The sequence below is a fragment of the Nanorana parkeri genome, unplaced genomic scaffold, assembly GCF_000935625.1.
Source record: "Nanorana parkeri isolate BGI_ZX_2015 unplaced genomic scaffold, ASM93562v1 scaffold1490, whole genome shotgun sequence".
In the NCBI taxonomy this organism is placed as follows: Eukaryota; Metazoa; Chordata; class Amphibia; order Anura; family Dicroglossidae; genus Nanorana; species Nanorana parkeri.
In genome coordinates, this window is record NW_017307758.1 from 154,038 (window position 1) to 172,557 (window position 18,520).

General features: G+C 44.8%; 1 protein-coding gene across 1 annotated transcript in view; it reads right to left on the bottom strand.

Annotated features, from left to right (window-relative positions):
* The window catches only part of CBX7 (chromobox 7), a 50,778-nt gene that overhangs the window by 5,850 nt on the left and 26,408 nt on the right, over positions 1-18,520 (bottom strand). The window contains exon 4 of the mRNA XM_018570267.1: positions 16,694-16,760. Coding sequence (XP_018425769.1) covers positions 16,694-16,760 — 67 coding nt within the window. The remainder of the gene's footprint in view (positions 1-16,693; positions 16,761-18,520) is intronic.

Consider the following 18,520-nt stretch of genomic DNA (forward strand, 5'->3'; position numbering starts at 1 on the left):
TAATCCCTAGAGTGGGACACAGTCACTTTATCCACATTCACACTATTGCACATATAATAATATATTTATTGTTTCATTTTATTTGGTCTTTCTTGACACTTCATCAAGGGGATTGAACAATTAATTAATCCAATTAATTAAATAATATTTATTTGTATATATATATTCACATTTTTTGCAATATAGGGTATAGTCACATATTAATGGGTACACGTGGACACTGGGTATAGGATGATGCTTAGACCTACCTGATGTGCAAACACTAAAATAATTAACAACATTTAAAATAGGTATATGGAAATGGAAGCATAGCAACATTACAAGACAAGCACAGGCAGTCCTGCCCACACCTGAGGTCCCTCCTGTCTTGGCCCCGAGGTCCCCGTGACAAAACTGAGCGGAGTGTCCTTGTCGGAGGAATACCACCCCCGCCTACACTTCGCACAGGGAGCTATACCCATTTCTAAGCTGCTCCCAGTGGGTGGTGAGTACCGGGTGTGCGATGATGATAATGGTGGTGGTACTCTCTCCTTTTGGCTTAGCTGCCAAAGCACATCTCTCTTTACACTCTATGCTTTTTTAGATCTATTAATGAATTGTTGATATGTATTGATTGAATATACTATCTTTTGTTAGTTCAGTTTTCAATCCCAAGCGTAGGGCTTGGACACACTGAATGTATCGATCCTTAATGGATATGTATAGTTTGCTAAATGGGTTTATGCTCCTGGTCTAATTTTGTTTTAACTCATCGCAACTGCCTGTTGCTTTTTATATGTATATTTATAGCAAATGTGAAATAAAAATCATTTTTTACGAAATTTCAAGCCTTGGTGAAATACCTCTCAAAAACCCCTGATTTTCTTCTTGTGTTTCAATTAACTTAATTTAAGGGGGAGAGCTTACACCTCTGGTGGCCACTGTGCCAGCTGCTCACGACTGTATTGCAGAAATGAAAGGCATTCTTCCTGGTCTCAGATTGGTGGTGTGTACTCTTACCCCCAGTGACTCCTTAGAGTGGTTTAAGGTAGCTCTAAAGAGATTCTGGCCCTCGAAGGGCATGCGCAGTAAATGTTTTTTTGCACGCCTGTTCAACAGCCCAGCTCATGAGACTTATACAGATAATGAGATATCTACTAAATCATCAATACAATAGCAAAGGAGTATTGGCATGAGTTCCAAATGTTCCACAAACAGGGGACCAGTTTGGAAGGAAACAGGATACTATCTTATGGCACTAGTTCATCCTAAAGTTGATGGACTGTAATAATGGCCAATGTAGGTTGTTACGCAGGGCCAGCCAGAGAAAACGTTTTTGAAAAGCATTTTCAAATGCTTATGGATGGGATTTTTTAAAATGAATGCATTCTCCTCAGAGATCGTTAGTGCTTTATAAATAGGATATTGTCAAGTTCACAGTAGGAACAGCTGATTTCTTAACAAAAGACTCCTCAAATGGATTAAGAGCTGCCAAACTTTGAGTGGGAGTGAAAAGTTCACTGGGAGTGTCATAATTCCCATAAAGCACATCTGGCACTAATGGGTGCACCAGCAAGGTCTTAGCAGTCTTAGTACCTCTAAGAAATCCTAGACAGGTAGCAGCACTGGTAGAAGCTGCAGGCTGTTCTTCCAATCTCAATGTAGTGCACAAAGCATCAATGAGAGCTGAAGCAGTCTATGTAATCCTGGGAGTAATAGCAGCTGCTTGAGGCTCCTCAATATCGTCCATTAAGACTTTTTGAAAAATGATTGGACAGAAACTCTGCGGTAGAAGGCTTAGATGCCACTAAAGCCGCAGATAGAGTCAGAAATCAGGTTATAATTTGTCCCATGAAATCCTCTTGGAAGAGAACCAAGGAGGGAGCTTTGTGCGGCCTGACAGAGACAACATAGCTCAGGGTATAGGGTTAAACCTTGGGTACCCTGTTGGAAGCTGGAGGTGACCAAGTCGTCATAGGTAGACAACAAAGACCAACCAAGGAATATCCCCGTGTCATTTGCAACTCAGTACCAGAAGATGTTACCTCATGCTAATCTGTGACAGCTGCTGCTTGTATATGGCAGATTTGGGATTCCTGCTGCAGGAAATCACAGGTTCCCGACACAGGAATCCCTAAACACACCTAAATTATTTATTTATTATGGGCATTTATACCGCGCCGACAATTTGCGCAGCCCTTAACAGTGAGCACATCCACATCAGTCCCTGCCCCAAGGAGCTTACAATCTAAGGTAAAAAATAAGATACAAATGTTAAGGAAAAGTGATAGAAAAGGAAAAAATATAAAAATAAAACAAAAACGTAAAAAAAGTTTAAAAAAATAAAGAAAAAAAAGTGATAAAAAAAGTAATTAAAAAAAAAAAGATGAAAAAAAACTAAAAAGTGATAAAATAAAAAATAAATTAAAACAAAATGAAAACCAACCCTGCCATCTGCATGTGAATAAATGCATGTGTAGGGCATTGTGTGTGTGCGCTGAGTGCTACCCTTATTCCACTGTGTGCCATTTTGTGGTAGCCAGGCAGCAGCACTCTCTAACACATACAATGTCCATCAAAGGCTAAGTTCACTTTCCCAAGTAATTTAGGAAAATGGAATTACCCACTCAAATCTGCCTCCCTCTCTCCCCCTGCTATATTTACCTTTCGGTGAAAGGTCCTTCCCCTCCGCCGGGACTATCTGTACCCTATGCTGCCATCCAGTGCAGCCCTGCACTATGAATTAAAAAGCCCCCACTTTAGATCTTGGACAAGTAGTTTTTTTAAACATTTCAACACCCTAGGGATAGAGTTTATTTTATTATCTTTGTTGATGAATAATTGTAGATCTAAAAAATGAATTGTTATCGTGTCATGGTTCAGAGTAAAAGGGAATCTGCCTTTTTTGATTAAGTGTATTTTATAAAATGGGTCGGATGGGGATATTACAATGGAATAAGATCATCTATATATCTTTTGTACAAGATGATATTAGATGCATAGGAAGAGCTTTCATGAAAACGGTTTGATTCAAGATGGCCCATTGTAAGGTTGGCGTAACTGGATGCAAATTTTGTGGCCATAGCTGTGCCTTTTTTATGTATTGTTTATTGTTGAAAGTGAAAACATTATGAGTCAAAATTAAGTTTAAGCTTCCCAGAATTAAACTAGTTTTTGGGCATTAGGGGGTCTGTGTATACAGTAAGTAGTTTGAGACTGCCTCCAAACCGTATGGGTGTGATATATTCACCTAAAGGGATGTTACGTCCAAAGTGATCCAGTCACATGTTTTTTGCCATTTTATGTGTTATAGGTGTTGCAGTAAGTACTGTATGTGAAATCTCAAACATGAGGGTAGTTTAGTTATGTATCTTTGTTTTTGAATTAATACCAGATATTATTGGTCTCCCTGGAAAATAATTTAGGGACTTGTGTATTTTTTGGGGATAGTAGAAAATGCAGTTGATGGATGAGGAACTGACAGGAATTCTTTTTCAGTTTTTGTGATTATAGACGCTTTGAAAGCTAGGTTAAAGAGTGTGCCATACTGCTTTTTGTGGTCTTTAATTGAATTATTAATATAATTTGGTAATAGGTAGTGTCACTAAGAATTTTGTGGGGTTTGAAGTAATCATTTTGATCTTGGAGCATGATTCCACCTCCTTTATCTGCATTTTTTAAATAGAGGTGACTTTTTTGTTTTGGTTGTAGAAGGCTCTCTGTTCTCTATGAGACAGATTTGAGTGTGTTCTATTGTTTTTATGATCCTGTTTGGTGAGTTTGTCTAAAGTACATCCATCACTAAGGTACAGACACAGTCTATATAATTTCCCTTGCTGAAAACTGGTTTGATTTTTTTTTCTTTAGGGGGGTGGTTATGCTGGCCTTTAGGCTGTTCTTTATTATATCACATTGACCTTGCTTAGTGTGTGATAGAGAGTCAGGAATAGTAATCATCTCTTCTGTAACTATCGGGGGTATAGTTTGGTCAGTGGTGAGCTTTTGTTTCTAGATAGCTTTTATGGCATAGTAACTTTTTAGGGTGAGTTTTCTGATTTAAATCAACAAAAAGCTCAAACGTGTTTGCTTTGGATAAGGGGCAGAAGGAGCAGTCTCTCTCTAATACTTTGCTTTTGGTTAGTAGATGGGAGGAGAGGTTGAAAAAAAACCTGTTGCTTTTGCTCTTAGTCTTTTTGATCCTGGGTTTTCTTTTTCCAGTTCATCCTTTCCTACCTCTTTTTCTCTGCTAAAACAAAAAAAGCATGGAAAGCGCTCCACTGTAGTATGGTCAACTATCTTGGTCGTTGGTATATTGGGGGATGGTGTGCATAAACTCCTCAACAAACCGGGAGAGGAACCCGGTAATTCACATTCACAAACACAGTATAAGGAAGAGTGCAACAACCTGAGTAGATACTTATTGGGTATAGCATAACAGTTGCATTTATCCATTGATCAACTGTTATGCTATACCCAATAAGTATCTACTCAGGTTGTTGCACTCTTCCTTATACTGTCTTTTTCTCTGCTCCCTTTTGTTGGTTATGAGTTTAGGAACAGTTTTATTGTCTGGGTGACTGGGCTTGGGATGGAGTGGTATATCGTGTGGGGGCTGGTTAGTGTACAAGGTAACTCTAACAAAGTTTGTTCTGAGCTGCTGGTGGGTGTCTGGTTATTTATATTGTTGTGAGAGGTTTGTTTTGGTCTTATAAAAGCCATGATGTTTTTTTGTTGATCTTTTGAAGGTGGGGAGCCATATGGTTAATTTCCGGTGTATGGGGACTTTGGGGTGTTAAAGGGTAGAATTCTTGTCTGGGTGAACCTAGTTCTAGTTAGTACTTGTGTAGGGTGAGAGTACCCATGGTTTCAAGAGTGGTTGTGTTCATAATTTGGCCAGAGGTATTCTTGACTTGTTCTAGAGGTGTGGCTAGGGTAAAGTGGATACATTCGGTAGTCAATTTGGGTTGCTTTCAGTCCTGGGAACTGGTTTCTAAGGTTTTTTTTTAGGTGTTCTGCTTCTTTTAAGGTGAGACAGGCCCTTTGGTCTAGTTGATTTTTTTTAGATCTTGCCACAGCATCTATTCTGCTACTGACTTGCTTGTGTATTTGGCAACATTGTCCTGCTCCATGACTTATGCTTGTGTTTCAGCTTCAATGGAGCCTGACATTCTCATTTAGAATTTTCTAAAACAAATATGAATTTATGGTTTCATCAAAAGTAGGATGGTCATTTTGACATTCTCATTCTATTGCATCTTTTGAGATGCTTGGGTCCCTTGAAAGAAGACAGTCTCTGCAAAAAAAAATGGAAGGAACTCTCAAGTATTTCCTGAATGAGTACCGCAGTCTTAGATTTCTAGTTGTTGACTTTCATTCCTGTGGTTTCATGCTCCAATGTGAGTTACCTAACCACTTCAGCTCTTGCACCTTTTTACCTACTGAGCACCAGACCATATTTTCACATTTTAGTTATGGACCTATTCATTAGATTATTAGCATATGACAATACTTATGATACATTAGTGATATATATATATATATATATGGACAAAACATGGTTTTTCGTTAATCAATAGACTTTAAAATGTATTTAATTTAATAACACCTATTTAATAACACCTAATATGTTTTGTGTACTGAGTAACCATCACTGATTTCTCCTGAACCCTTCCTGACACACTGGCCTACTTAAAATCAATACAGCTTTGTCTCTTGTCATTGTACTTTAATGCTAGGAGTTCATTGCGTTGCAGGCTGTATCCCCTCCCCAGTTATGGGATGGCTTGCAATTCTGCCTTATGGTACCACAGGCTACTTTATTTGTCTACGTATAGATGGTACTCTATACCAGGTCCACAACAATCTTTCCTCTGGCAACTAAGTATGGCGGGCACCCAGCAGGTTCTAGCAGGCTGTCGTTTCCCTCATATATGTGGAATTTATAAGTATAGCCAGATCCACTCTCAGATAATTTGTACAGCGTCACCGTATACCTGGCTCACTTGGTAGGAATGTATTGTTTAAGGCCTAACCTGCCATGAAACGTCACAGGGGGACTCATGCACTACAATTCCTCACCCTGCTGTGTATATTCCACAAATGTTTTAATTTGGGTGGGACAGAAGGGGCCTTGATTATATAGTCAGAGGTGGGATAATTCATACTGTGGTTGGGGGTATTATCATTAAAATGTAGAAATCACATTAGCAACATGTATTACAGCCAGGTCACTGTGGTAGAATATATGGGTGTTCAGTATGTTCACTTTGGAGCAGTACAGCTTTAATGGCTTCCAATTAAGGCTCATATAAAAACTTTTACCCACCAATTTAAATGTCTCCCAGAACAGTTACCTTTAAGGCATGCTTGCAAGTGTCATGGTTGCAAGTGTGCTTATTTCAGCTGTCAAGCAAACTTTCAAGCCAAAATGGCTGGTGTCATAGCTGATCGCATGTGCAGCACCGTGGCAACTGCAATTCAAATAGAGGCTAAGATGGCACATTCCTTAGCTGTTAGGGCTAAGAGGTTGTAATTTCACTTGAAGTTCAGATGGGTTTGTGGACTTCCTTTTAATACATACAATGAAGAAAGATTGGCAGCTAGAAACTGGTTTAGTATTTAAGTTAATTTGATCAACCAAATTTCAATGAACAACTTACTAGTAAAAAGGTAGAAATAATCAATTGGTTTCATATTTTCAGTACACACCATTGTGCCATTATTTATTGTAAATAAGAGCAATTGGGAGTTTGCATGTTTAAAAGCGACCACTTTGGAAATTCAATATCATAGTGTACCTCCTACTTCTGAACAGACCTTGGATGTCTGCTGCTGCCTGCCTCTCCTCTGATCACCCTGACAACCTCTGCTGGTACTAGCCACAATGCTCACTGTTGCCTTCCTTCTGGCATTGTGCATCGATGGCCCCTTGTTCTCAGACTCGCTGACACTGCTCAAAATTGGTACTGCGCTGCCTTATTGTGCTTGTCTGTCAGTTCTGGTGCTCTGAACTACCAGAATTACTATCACTTCAAATAGCAAGTTTGGTGGCAAACGATTATGCAGGTTCGTCAGCCCTGGCCCCTCATCACGTAAATTGCAGGAGCTCTTAGTTAGTGTCACAGAATCCTGCATTGCCAGCCACTCATCTCCGGATTCCTCCACACTGCTGCTCTCCTCTAAAAGCCTCATCTGCTGTGTAGAACCTCTTCGCCATTATGATTTTTTTTAGAGACTAGATAAACTTACAATCTCAAACTTATAAAAAAAATGATAACCTATGTTTTTTTTAATCAAATCACAACAAACCAAAAAAACTGTAAAAAAAAGTTAACTATGGAGCTAGAGAATGGAATGAGTTAATTTAGTGATAATAAGGTGTTAATAGGTAAAAACCCTATGGAGAGAATGAGATGGCAGGAGCTAATTAGGGCTTGGTTGGGAATATATCAGAATTAAGGGTCCCTACACACCTTACGATTATCGTACGATAATCGCGGGAAATCCCGCAATCGTACGATGATCGTAAGGTGTGTGGAAGCCGTGCGACCTCTACTACTGTAAGGTCGCACGACTTTAAACTTACGGACATGTTCGAAAATTTACAATAAGGATCACCGGATTGCCCTCCCCCATGATCCTTCAGTGGAGCAAAGCTCCACCTCCAGAGTCCCCCACCTGTGACACAGGGTCCTTTTTCCTGGATCCAGACAAGACAATCTAAACTTCTGCCCAGACAAGAATCAGTTCTGATTCTTTTTTAAATAGGTAAAAAAACGGCACTCGCAAGGGGATCCGTCCATCCAGTACTTCATTTGTTAAAAGGCATAACAGCAACAAACAAACGCTTACATGTTTTTAGGCTACGACTAAGGCCCAGTGTGGGGGCTGAAACATGTAAGCATTTGTTTGCTGCTGTTATGCCTTTTAACAAATAAAGAACTGGATGGACGGATCTCCTTGCGAGTGCCGTTTTTTTTACCTATTGCTCAGTGAGGGCTCTGTTGGAAGCTTTACCAGGCACCGAGGTTTAAGCAGCGGGATTGGAGACAAGAGAGTAGAGCTGCTCAATGTGTCTAAACTGCTGCTTCTTTTTGAGTTGTGCGACCTCTGGTGCCACCCTGATGGGTGATGTAAGCTATGGCAGTGATGTTTTTGGACTGGATCCTAGTTGGATGGTCCTGCAACTGAGGGGTCTGTCGTTGAAGTGAAAATTGAATTGTCCTCAGCTCCAAGATGTTGATTGGGAGATGAGAATATCCCTGAGCTGAGAGGTTCCCCAGGACACCACCCAAGCCTTACAGGCTGGTATCCATTGTTTAAAAGTATCTATTTTAAACACCATGGGAAGGAAGGACTTCCCTGATTCCAGCACTGGGCTGCAAATACACCATATCAGGGCAAGCTTTGGACAGGTGAATGGGATAATGAAGGTAGTTGGTCTGTTTGTCCCACGCACCCAAGAGTTGCCACACTTGGGCAAGAACTGTGTGGGACTGCCTCGAAATAGGTAAACATCAGGCCTAGGACCTTCAAGTAGAAGTGGAGAGCTGGGCATTTCCTGGACCTTAGGGTCTAAGTATGGGAACAAAGAGAATACAGCTTCTCTGGAGGAAAAAATACTTTGACCAAGGCCATGTCAAACACTAGGTCTAGATAATACAGTGATGAGAAGACTCCAGGGCCTTTTTTTTCCCCCTCGGGATTCAGGATCCATCTGAGGCTCAGCAGTATATGAAATGTCTGCTGCACATTGGACAACAGGGCATGTACCGACTGTTCTCAGAAAGGGTTATCTAGGTATCTCACTATAGGAACCTTTGGGAATGAGGCAGAGCAAGAAGAGGGGCAAGCGCCTTGGTGAACACCTAAGGGGCTGTGGAAAGCCAGAAAGGAAACACAACAAACTGGTAATGTCACTTGTCCACAGCAAACCATAGGTAATGCTGTTGGGCAGGGATCTTGGGGATGTGTAAATAGACTTCTTTGATGTCCACAGACACCAGGAAATCATCCCGCTGAAGAGAGGCAATGACAGAGTGCATAGGCTCCATGCAAACCTTTTGAACCTGAAGGAACCATGATGGGCAAACTCTCTGTTTGGCTTTGGGTACTGTGAATAAGTTGGAGTAAAAGCCTTGAAATCTTTCTGCTTCTAGCATGGGGCCTATGACCCCATGTAGAAGTACCTGCACCAGGGCATCGATCAGACGACCATCTTTGAGGAGATCCTGGCAGCTATTCAGGGTTCTGAAATGCTGGTAACTGCTGAGATCAGCGGTTACCGTTCATTGATCTTAGTCAGGGTTCTCAAACTTTTAAAACAGGGGGCAAGGGGGGTCGTCTGATCGATGCCCATCGGCACCAATGACAAAATAGGAGGAAATTGGAGTGTTCTAAAACAGGAGTTCAGAGACATGTCAGAGACCTGCTGATTCTGCGCATGCGCCAAGCAAGGGTTCCCGTAATGTTCCTGTGCGCATGCGCGCGCCAAGGACTGTCCGCAGAAGAACGCTCTGCAAAAGGCTCACAGGAAGTGACACTCTCCAAAAGGCTCACAGGAAGTGATGCTCTCCAAAAGACTCACAGGAAGTGATGCTCTCCAAAAGACTCACAGGAAGTGACACTCTCCAAAAGGCTCACAGGAAGTGATGCTCTCCAAATCATTTCCTTCACTATTTAAACCCAGACTCCACACCTACTCATTGCTGGATTGTCTCTTCAACCGCCCTGACGTCTCCTGATCCTTGTTTCCAGTACCCTTGATCATTCTTGTTTGCCTATACCCTTGACCTCGGATTGCTTCACTGGACTGCCTACGCCTTCTCCTTTTGTACTTGCTCTGCCTGCTCGGTGTGACCTCGGCCTGTTGACCTCGGATAGCAAGATTTACAAGACCCTGCCACAAAACCAAGGAGTGGCCTGCACGGAACCGCCTCTGGCCCTCCTGCCACTCACTGTCTATAAGGACTCTGTCCCCAATACCAGAGTCCCTAGGACACGAGCTGCAAGGGAAGCCTCCTCCTACATCCAGTCTCCGCACAGGTACGTGATAGTACAATCCAGCCGATATGGAGACTGAGGAGAGTGCTTCCCCCCTAGAGTCCCTGTGCCAACAAATGGCCTCTGTGACTCGGGCCCTCAATGAAATAAAGGACGGGTATTTTCAGCTGGAGGGGCGAGTCACTGCTATGGCCAATGTCTCTATCCTTGACCCCGTGCAACCAGCGGAAGTCCCAACAACACCTTTTCCTGCACTACCAGTGCCTGAACCCCGTGTTCCTACGCCCGAACGCTTCTCAGGAGATCGCCACAAGTTCCGGGCCTTCAGGAACGCCTGCCGCCTATATTTTGCCCTGCAACCCCGGACCTTCTCTTCCGAGACCACGAAAGTTGGGTATGTTATTGCCCTACTATCAGATGAACCCCAGTCATGGGCCCATCACTTGCTGGAAAAAGAAAATCCAATCCTGAATTCTCTTTCCACCTTCTTTGGCGCAATGGCACAACTGTACGATGATCCCCAACGCACCACGACAGCAGAAACCATCCTCCACTCCCTTCTACAAGGCAGACGCCCAGTGGAGGACTATGTGTCGGAATTCCGCAAATGGGGGGGCCGACACAGCCTGGAACGATGCTGCTCTCCGACATCAGTTCCGCCTGGGTTTGTCTGAAACCTTAAAGGATGAACTGGCTCGCCAAGCCCCTCCTGACTCTTTGGAAAATCTCATCCAGCTATCCATTCAATTGGACCGAAGTGTACGGGAGCGACGTCAGGAAGGGCCGGTGTCACCCGTCCTACATGGATGTTACCCAGGGTTCCCATGGCCCCCTCTGGTCGATCTAGTGACGCTCCTGCTGGTCCACGCCACTCTGAACCGGAACCCATGCAACTTGGTCTCGTCAGAGCCCCGCTCTCCCCGGAAGAACGACAACGCCGTAGACGTGACAACTTATGTTTATATTGTGGAGACTCGGGGCACTTCCTAAACGGATGCCCCCATCAGACCCCGTAAGTTACACAGACCTATGTTTGCATCTACCTATAAAAACAACTTGTCTCATCTGACTCTACGTCTTTTCCTCCAGTTCCCGGGAACGACCATCCACGTCTCAGCTATCGTAGCTGTTTCATCGACCACCATTTCACCCAGCTCCACCATATACACCTTCAGCCCAAAGCACAGCCTTTGATCATCCAGTTGGCGGATGGATCTACACCCAGCTTTGGGCCGATCACCCATGAGACCTGCCAACTACTAGCCCGAAACAGAACACCTGGAGTTACTAAGGCTCGATGTCATCTCATCTCCAATGTTTCCTATCATCCTGGGGTTACCCTGGTTAACCCCAGGATGATAACCCAGCTACCAACATGAACCACAGATTGACTGGGGCACCGGTACCATGACATTCTCTTCATCCTATTTTCATCAACATTGTTATCCACAAATGAACAACCTGGCGATACACTCAGACCCCTGCCTGTCTCTCCACTCGGTTCCTCAAGATTATCAAGAGTTTTCGGGATGTATTCGATAAAAAGGCGGCTGACTCTCTCCACACCGTCCATACGACTGTCCCATTGAGCTGTTGCCCGGAGCCCCTATTCCGTTTGGGCGAATCTACCCCTTGTCTGAACCGGAATTGGAAACCCTTCGTCTATACATTGACACCAATCTTGCCAAGGGGTTCATCCGGCCGTCAACTTCCCCCGCTGGAGCGGGCATCTTCTTTGTGGAGAACAAGGACCATTCCCTTCGCCCCTGTATCGATTATCGGGAACTGAATGCCATTACTGTCAAGAACCGGTACCCATTGCCCCTTGTTCCTGAGCTCTTTCAACGGTTTCGCAGCTCTAAGGTCTTCTCCAAGCTTGATCTCAGGGGGGGCCTACAATCTGGTGCGGATCAGAGAGGGCGATGAGTGGAAGACCGCCTTCCGCACTAGATTTGGGCACTTCGAATATCTTGTCATGCCCTTTGGGCTCTGTAACGCCCCTGCCACCTTCCAACATTTTGTGAATGATATTTTTCGGGATTATCTGGACTTGTTCATGATCGTTTATCTGGATGACATCTTGGTGTTTTCTCCCACACTCGAGGCCCACCGGATCCATATGTGCCAAGTACTTGCCCGTCTGCGCACCCACAAGTTGAATGCCAATGCGGAAAAGTGTGAGTTCCATAAAGGCTCCATTCAGTTCCTCGGACTGATCATATCCACGGGGGGGCATCTCCATGGACCCGCAGAAGGTGACAGCTGTTCTTGACTGGCCGGTGCCGTTGGACCGTAAAGGAGTGCAACGGTTCATTGGCTTTGCCAACTTCTACCGGAGATTCATTCGGGGCTTCTCCTCCATCGTTGCCCCCATCACTAGGCTCACTAGGATGGGCCCCCGGTTTGAGTGGTCCCCAGAGGCTCAGGCTGCCTTCGATGAATTGAAACGTTTATTCACCTCTGCTCCTGTGTTGCGGCACCCTGAACCGGCCTTGCCTTATGTATTGGAGGTGGATGCCTCTGAAGCTGCGGTGGGGGTCGTCCTCTCACAACGCCACTCGGCTACAGCACAATTGCACCCCGTGGCCTATTTCTCCCGGAAACTGTCACCGGCTGAAGCCAACTATGATGTGGGGGATCGGGAGCTCCTTGCCATTAAGTCAGCCCTAGAGGAATGGAGGTACCTCCTCGAAGGGGCGGCCCAACCAATCCTGGTCTACACCGACTACAAAAACCTGGAATACCTACGCTCGGCAAAACGACTAAGGCCCAGACAGGCCAGATGGGCTCTCTTTTTCACTCGCTTTAACCTCCACATCACCTACCGACCTGGATCTAAGAATGTCAAACCCGATGCTCTGTCCAGGATGTACCAGTTATCCGAAGACCCAAGGTCCACTTACACAGTACTTTCTGCCCGCAGCTTCCTCCTGATAGGAGCTGACTTGCTCTCCAATTTAAAACAAGCTTCCTCGACTGACGTCTTACCCTCTGGAATAGCGCTGAGAAACAGGGCATATATCTACACGGTCAGAGAGGGATATTCATCTATCTTTGTTGTCGTTGACCGATTGACCAAGATGGCCCACTTCGTGCCCATGATCGGTACGCCTGCAGCCCCGGGGACGGCACATACTTTTATCAAGGAGATTGTCCGCCTCCATGGTGTCCCTGACAGCATCGTGTCGGATCGTGGGGTCCAGTTCACCTCCCGATTCTGGAAAGAAATGTGCACCTCAATGGGGATAGAATGCTGTTTCTCCTCCGCTTACCACCCTCAATCTAATGGCCAGACAGAACGCACTAATCAGACCCTTGAGCAGTACCTGCGCTGCTTCTCCTCTTTCACCCATGATAATTGGGCCTCGCTTCTGCCTTGTACGGAGTTTGCATGCAACAACTCCGTGCACTCAGCTATAGGGCAGACCCCGTTCTTTGCCAATTCTGGATATCACCCCTCTTTTTCTCCAGTATTACCGATGGGTTCCGCGGTACCGGCTGTCCACGACAGGATTAAGTCGTTCCATGATAACCTTGAAGTGTTGCGGGCCGCCATGTCGAAGGCACAAGCAGACAACAAGACCCGTTTTTACCAAAAGAGGAGAGGTGATCTCGACCTACAGCCAGGGGACAAGGCCTGGTTGTCCACGCTACATCTACTGCTTGCTTGTCCATCTAAAAAATTGGCTCCCCGATTTGTCGGCCCATTTACGGTCTTGAGGAGGATCAATCCTGTCGCTTATGAACTCCAGGTGCCCGCTTCCTATCGGATCCACCCTGTCTTCCACGCCTCTCTTCTTAAAGCAGTGGTCACTGATGCCTTCGGGGACAGGGGTGATGTGCCACCACCTCCTTCAATCATTGATGGTGCTGAGGAGTACGAAGTCGAAGCTGTTCTGGACTGTCGTGGAAGGGGTCCTCATCAAATGGAAAGGGTATGGTCCCGAAGAGAATTCTTGGGAGCCCGAGTCCCACGTCCATGCTCCCGACTTGATCCGCAGAAGAACGCGCGCAAAGGGCTGTCCGCAGAAGAACGCTCTACAAAAGGCTCACAGGAAGTGACACTCTCCAAAAGGCTCACAGGAAGTGATGCTCTCCAAAAGACTCACAGGAAGTGATGCTCTCCAAAAGGCTCACAGGAAGTGATGCTCTCCAAATCATTTCCTTCACTATTTAAACCCAGACTCCACACCTACTCATTGCTGGATTGTCTCTTCAACCGCCCTGACGTCTCCTGATCCTTGTTTCCAGTACCCTTGATTATAGACCCGGATTGACTTCGACCTTGTTTGCCTGCAGCCTGCCTTTGACCTCGGAACGTTTGACCATTCTTGTTTGCCTATACCCTTGACCTTGGATTGCTTCACTGGACTGCCTATGCCTTCTCCTTTTGTACTTGCTCTGCCTGCTCGGTGTGACCTCGGCCTGTTGACCTCGGATATCAAGATTTACAAGACCCTGCCGCAAAACCAAGGAGTGGCCTGCACGGTGGAACCGCCTCTGGCCCTCCTGCCACTCACTGTCTATAAGGACTCTGTCCCCAATACCAGAGTCCCTAGGACACGAGCTGCAAGGGAAGCAGTCCCTTAGACATTGTTGGGGCCGGATCATAGTTTGAAAAATGGGCCGCTCTGGAACGCACCACAATTTGTGTGAATAAGCCCTTACTTAGAGAGTGTATATAAATATTTTTAGCAACTTCTTTAATAAACAAAAACATTTTTGAACATAATTCATTTTTCTTAGCCTGGGACATGTACTAGCATGATTTGTTATTATTTTCTACAGCTCAAGTATTTGTTATTTATTAAAATGAAGGGGCATGCAGACTGCCCTGTCTTACCTCTCGACGGTGGCGTGCAGCTTTGGGAGAGGCAGGGAGATGACATCACATCATATCCCAGCTCTCTTCTTATTGGCCACATTCCAGGAGCCTGTGCTGACGTGCGTCCAAAGTTGGAGGGGCGCAGCCGCACTGGCGTTACGTTGCTAAAGCAAGCCTGGCATTTGGGCTATAGTTTGAGGACCCCTGATCTTAGTCTTCTGCTTAATTCTTTCCTTAACGGATGCCTCATTAGGGAGGCATCCATTAAGGAAAGAATTAAGCAGCTTCAGACACCAGATCACTTTTAGTCAGGCTTTTGATTGTTATGGCAACCAGTCACAATGGTCAGAAGTCTTTAGTGACATCTGATCCCAACATGCTGCAAGCACGTCAGGGACAGTGTCACTAAGGTTATTATTGGCTCTCACTGAGTTTGGGGTAGCCTAATAATCAAAAACTAAATTTAAATCATCAAGCAGTCATAGTGACATCCATTCACAATGACTGCTTGATATAATTGACAAGCCAGTGTTTCTGAAAACTGGCTGGTCATGTCCACACCTTCTCTCCCTGTCAGCAATAACTGACAGGGAGAGAAGTTAAAATGTGTGGGAAAAAAATAACAGATTTGTTTTTTACCCTAAGGGGTTAATTTTTTATTTAATCCCCCGCATGACGGCGATTTCAAAGTAGGTTACTGTCACTAAGTGTGACACTTTGTGACAGTCACATTGTATGCCACCTGTCTAACCTAGTGACCATTATTAGCTTTTAGAGAAAAAAATTAAAATGTTAGCTTTCAGTATTAGGCTGAGAATTACCAAAAAATTTATGAAATCCTAGGAATGCGAGGTGTTTCCAAAAAAAGGACAAATTAATTTATTTTAATGCATTTTTTGTTAGCTGTGCTATTTTTCTAAAAAAACTAATAATCAAAACTGGGGAAAAAGTGTGTTCTTTATGTTTTTTCCTCCTTTTTTTATATTGTATTCATACTAAGTGAGGTGTTAGGCACACATATGAGATATAAATATACATCCCTATCTGTTTAAAAAACAATATATAATATGTGTGGGTGCACTTAGTAAGGTATATTACAGCCGTGGAACAAACGTAAAAAGTGCTTCAGTCATTAAAGGAGAACTATGAGGTGAGTGCTTTTCACTCACCTCATAGTTCTAGCCGACCTGTGACAATGAGACTGTCACAGGTCGGCTCAGTAGATCGAGAAGTGAGCGAACACATACCGGCGTTCGCTCACCTCTCGATCCTCTCACGGCTCTTTGCCGTGACAGGGAGGGGCTGGATTCCCCCGTCCCTGCTCTGATCCGCCAGCGCTGATTGGCAGATCGGACAGGGGAGGGTACAGCTGGCTCTGCCTCTAGATAGGCAGAGCCAGCTGTCACTCACGGAGCTGGGCGGATCCAGACATAAAATTGTCGGGATCCGCTTCAGCTGCGGCGTCTCAGTATACCCTACAGTACACCCTACTCCGCGAGCTATTGCTCGCGGTGTACTGTGGCGTCTCAGTATATGGCGAGCTGTAGCTCGCGGTATACTGAACTTAGGGTAACGGGAGGACGCTAGCTTGTGTCCTCCCGTTACCCTAAGGAGAACTATGGGGAAAAGCCTTAACCCCATAGTTCTCCTTTTAACGAACAAAAACTGAAAAAAAAGCTCAGTCATGAAGTTGTTGAAAGAGCTCTGTTTTTACCTTTTTAATGATACTAGCTTTTGTCATTATTTTAATGTATTTCAATAGATGACATTAGTCTAGCATGTTGTGTTACCGTATATACTCGAGTATAAGCCGTCCCGAATATAAGCCGAGGTACCTACTTTTACCAAAAAAAATTTAAGAAAGGTTTATCAAACAATAATTCATACCTGCAGCAGGAGGCGTTTAGGTTTTGGGCCACGTTTCCTGCACCCAGCAGCTCTTTCTTTTTCTTCCCTAAAATTATAAAAAGTTTAAGACAGTTCAGAAAAATATTGATATAAAAATCATTCTCAGAACACCTACATACATACAAGTGGCCATATACCAAAATAATTTTTGTTGAACAAATTTACATCGGCAGAGGTGAGAAAATAAATTCTGTCCTGAAAACCCATGGACTACCTAAATGACCACTACTTACTTTTCTTTTCAACTGCTTTAAAGTGACACTAAAAACTCAGAAGTTAGATCTTAAAAATTAATTCAAGTACCTTAACTATTAAGAAAAAATAGGATTTTTGTACTCACCGTAAAATCCTTTTCTCTCCGTTCATTGAAGGACACAGGGAACAGATCGTAGATCATGTACCGTAGGGTATATCACCCCCTGCAGGAGAAAGACGCTAGGCACAAAACAAAAGACTAAACCAGCCTAAGGGCGGCCTCTGCTGGTGGCCAAACCCCCCACCTGCTGACAAGTCTCCAGTAAGTATCAAGCAGTTAGAGTACACACCCAATAGAGAGGGCGGGACCTGTGTCTTTCAATGAACGGAGGGAAAAGGATTTTTTACGGTGAGTAAAAAAATCCTATTTTCTCTTCCGTTCATTGAAGGACACAGAGAACAGATCGTAGATCATGTACGGTAGGGACGTCACCAAGCAGTACCAAATTGAGGGGTTAGCACAAAAGAAAACGGTCCCCAACAAGTCCCCACTAAAGGGCCGCCTGCAAAACCTTGCGCCCCAAGGCAGCATCCGCAGATGCCAAAACATCCACCTTATAAAACTTGGCAAAGGTGTGAACAGAAGACCAAGAAGTAGCGGCCTTACAGAAGTAGCGGCCTTACAAACTTGAGAACCTGAGGCACCATGACGAAAAGCTCAGATGCCCTAACAGCCCTAGTGGAATGGGGTCTAGAGATGGTGGATGAGGACCCGGCCTGCCCCGTCAGAGGTCCTTCCGTAATCACAAACAGGGAATCCGACTCACGGATACAGGCAGTCACAAATAAATCCGGAGAGCATGAACCACATCCAAACAATGCAGTGCCCTCTCCTTTCTATGAACGGGCTCCGGACAAAGAGAAGGCAAGACAATGTCGTCATTCAGATGGAACGTCGCAACAACCTTAGGTCGAAACGACAGGCGAGGACGCAGAACAACCTTGTCCCTATGAAGGACCAACAAAGGTGACTTGCAAGACAAGGCCGCCAAATCTTAAACATTGCGAACAGAGGTAACAGGTACCAAAAATGCCACCTTTTGGGACAGACTCAGAAGAGGAATCTCCATGAACGGGTCAAAAGAAGACCCCTGCAAAACTGAAGGGCCCCAAATTGAGATCCGAAGGCGGCAAGGGAGACCGAACAGGAGGGACAATACGTGTAACCCCCTGCACAAAACTGCGAACCAAGGCATTCGGTGCCAACGGTCGCTGAATAAGAATAGTCAGGGCCGAAATTTGGCCCTTCACTGTGCTCAGGGCCAACCCGTGATCCACTCCACGTTGCAAAAAAGGAAGAATTCTGTTCACCGAGAACAGGAGCGAAGACAGACCACACATCTCACTCCAGGTAAAGTGCGATGGTAAATCTTCCGCGACACAGCCTTGCGGGCCTTGAGCATCGTGAAGATAACAGGATCAGACAAACCACGGTCCTTTAAACACCTGGCTCTCAACAGCTACGCCGGTAAAGCCAACGACTGTAAAGAAGGATGGCACACAGGCCCCTGGGACAGAAGATATGGACAAAGCGACAGCTCACCGCCTCCG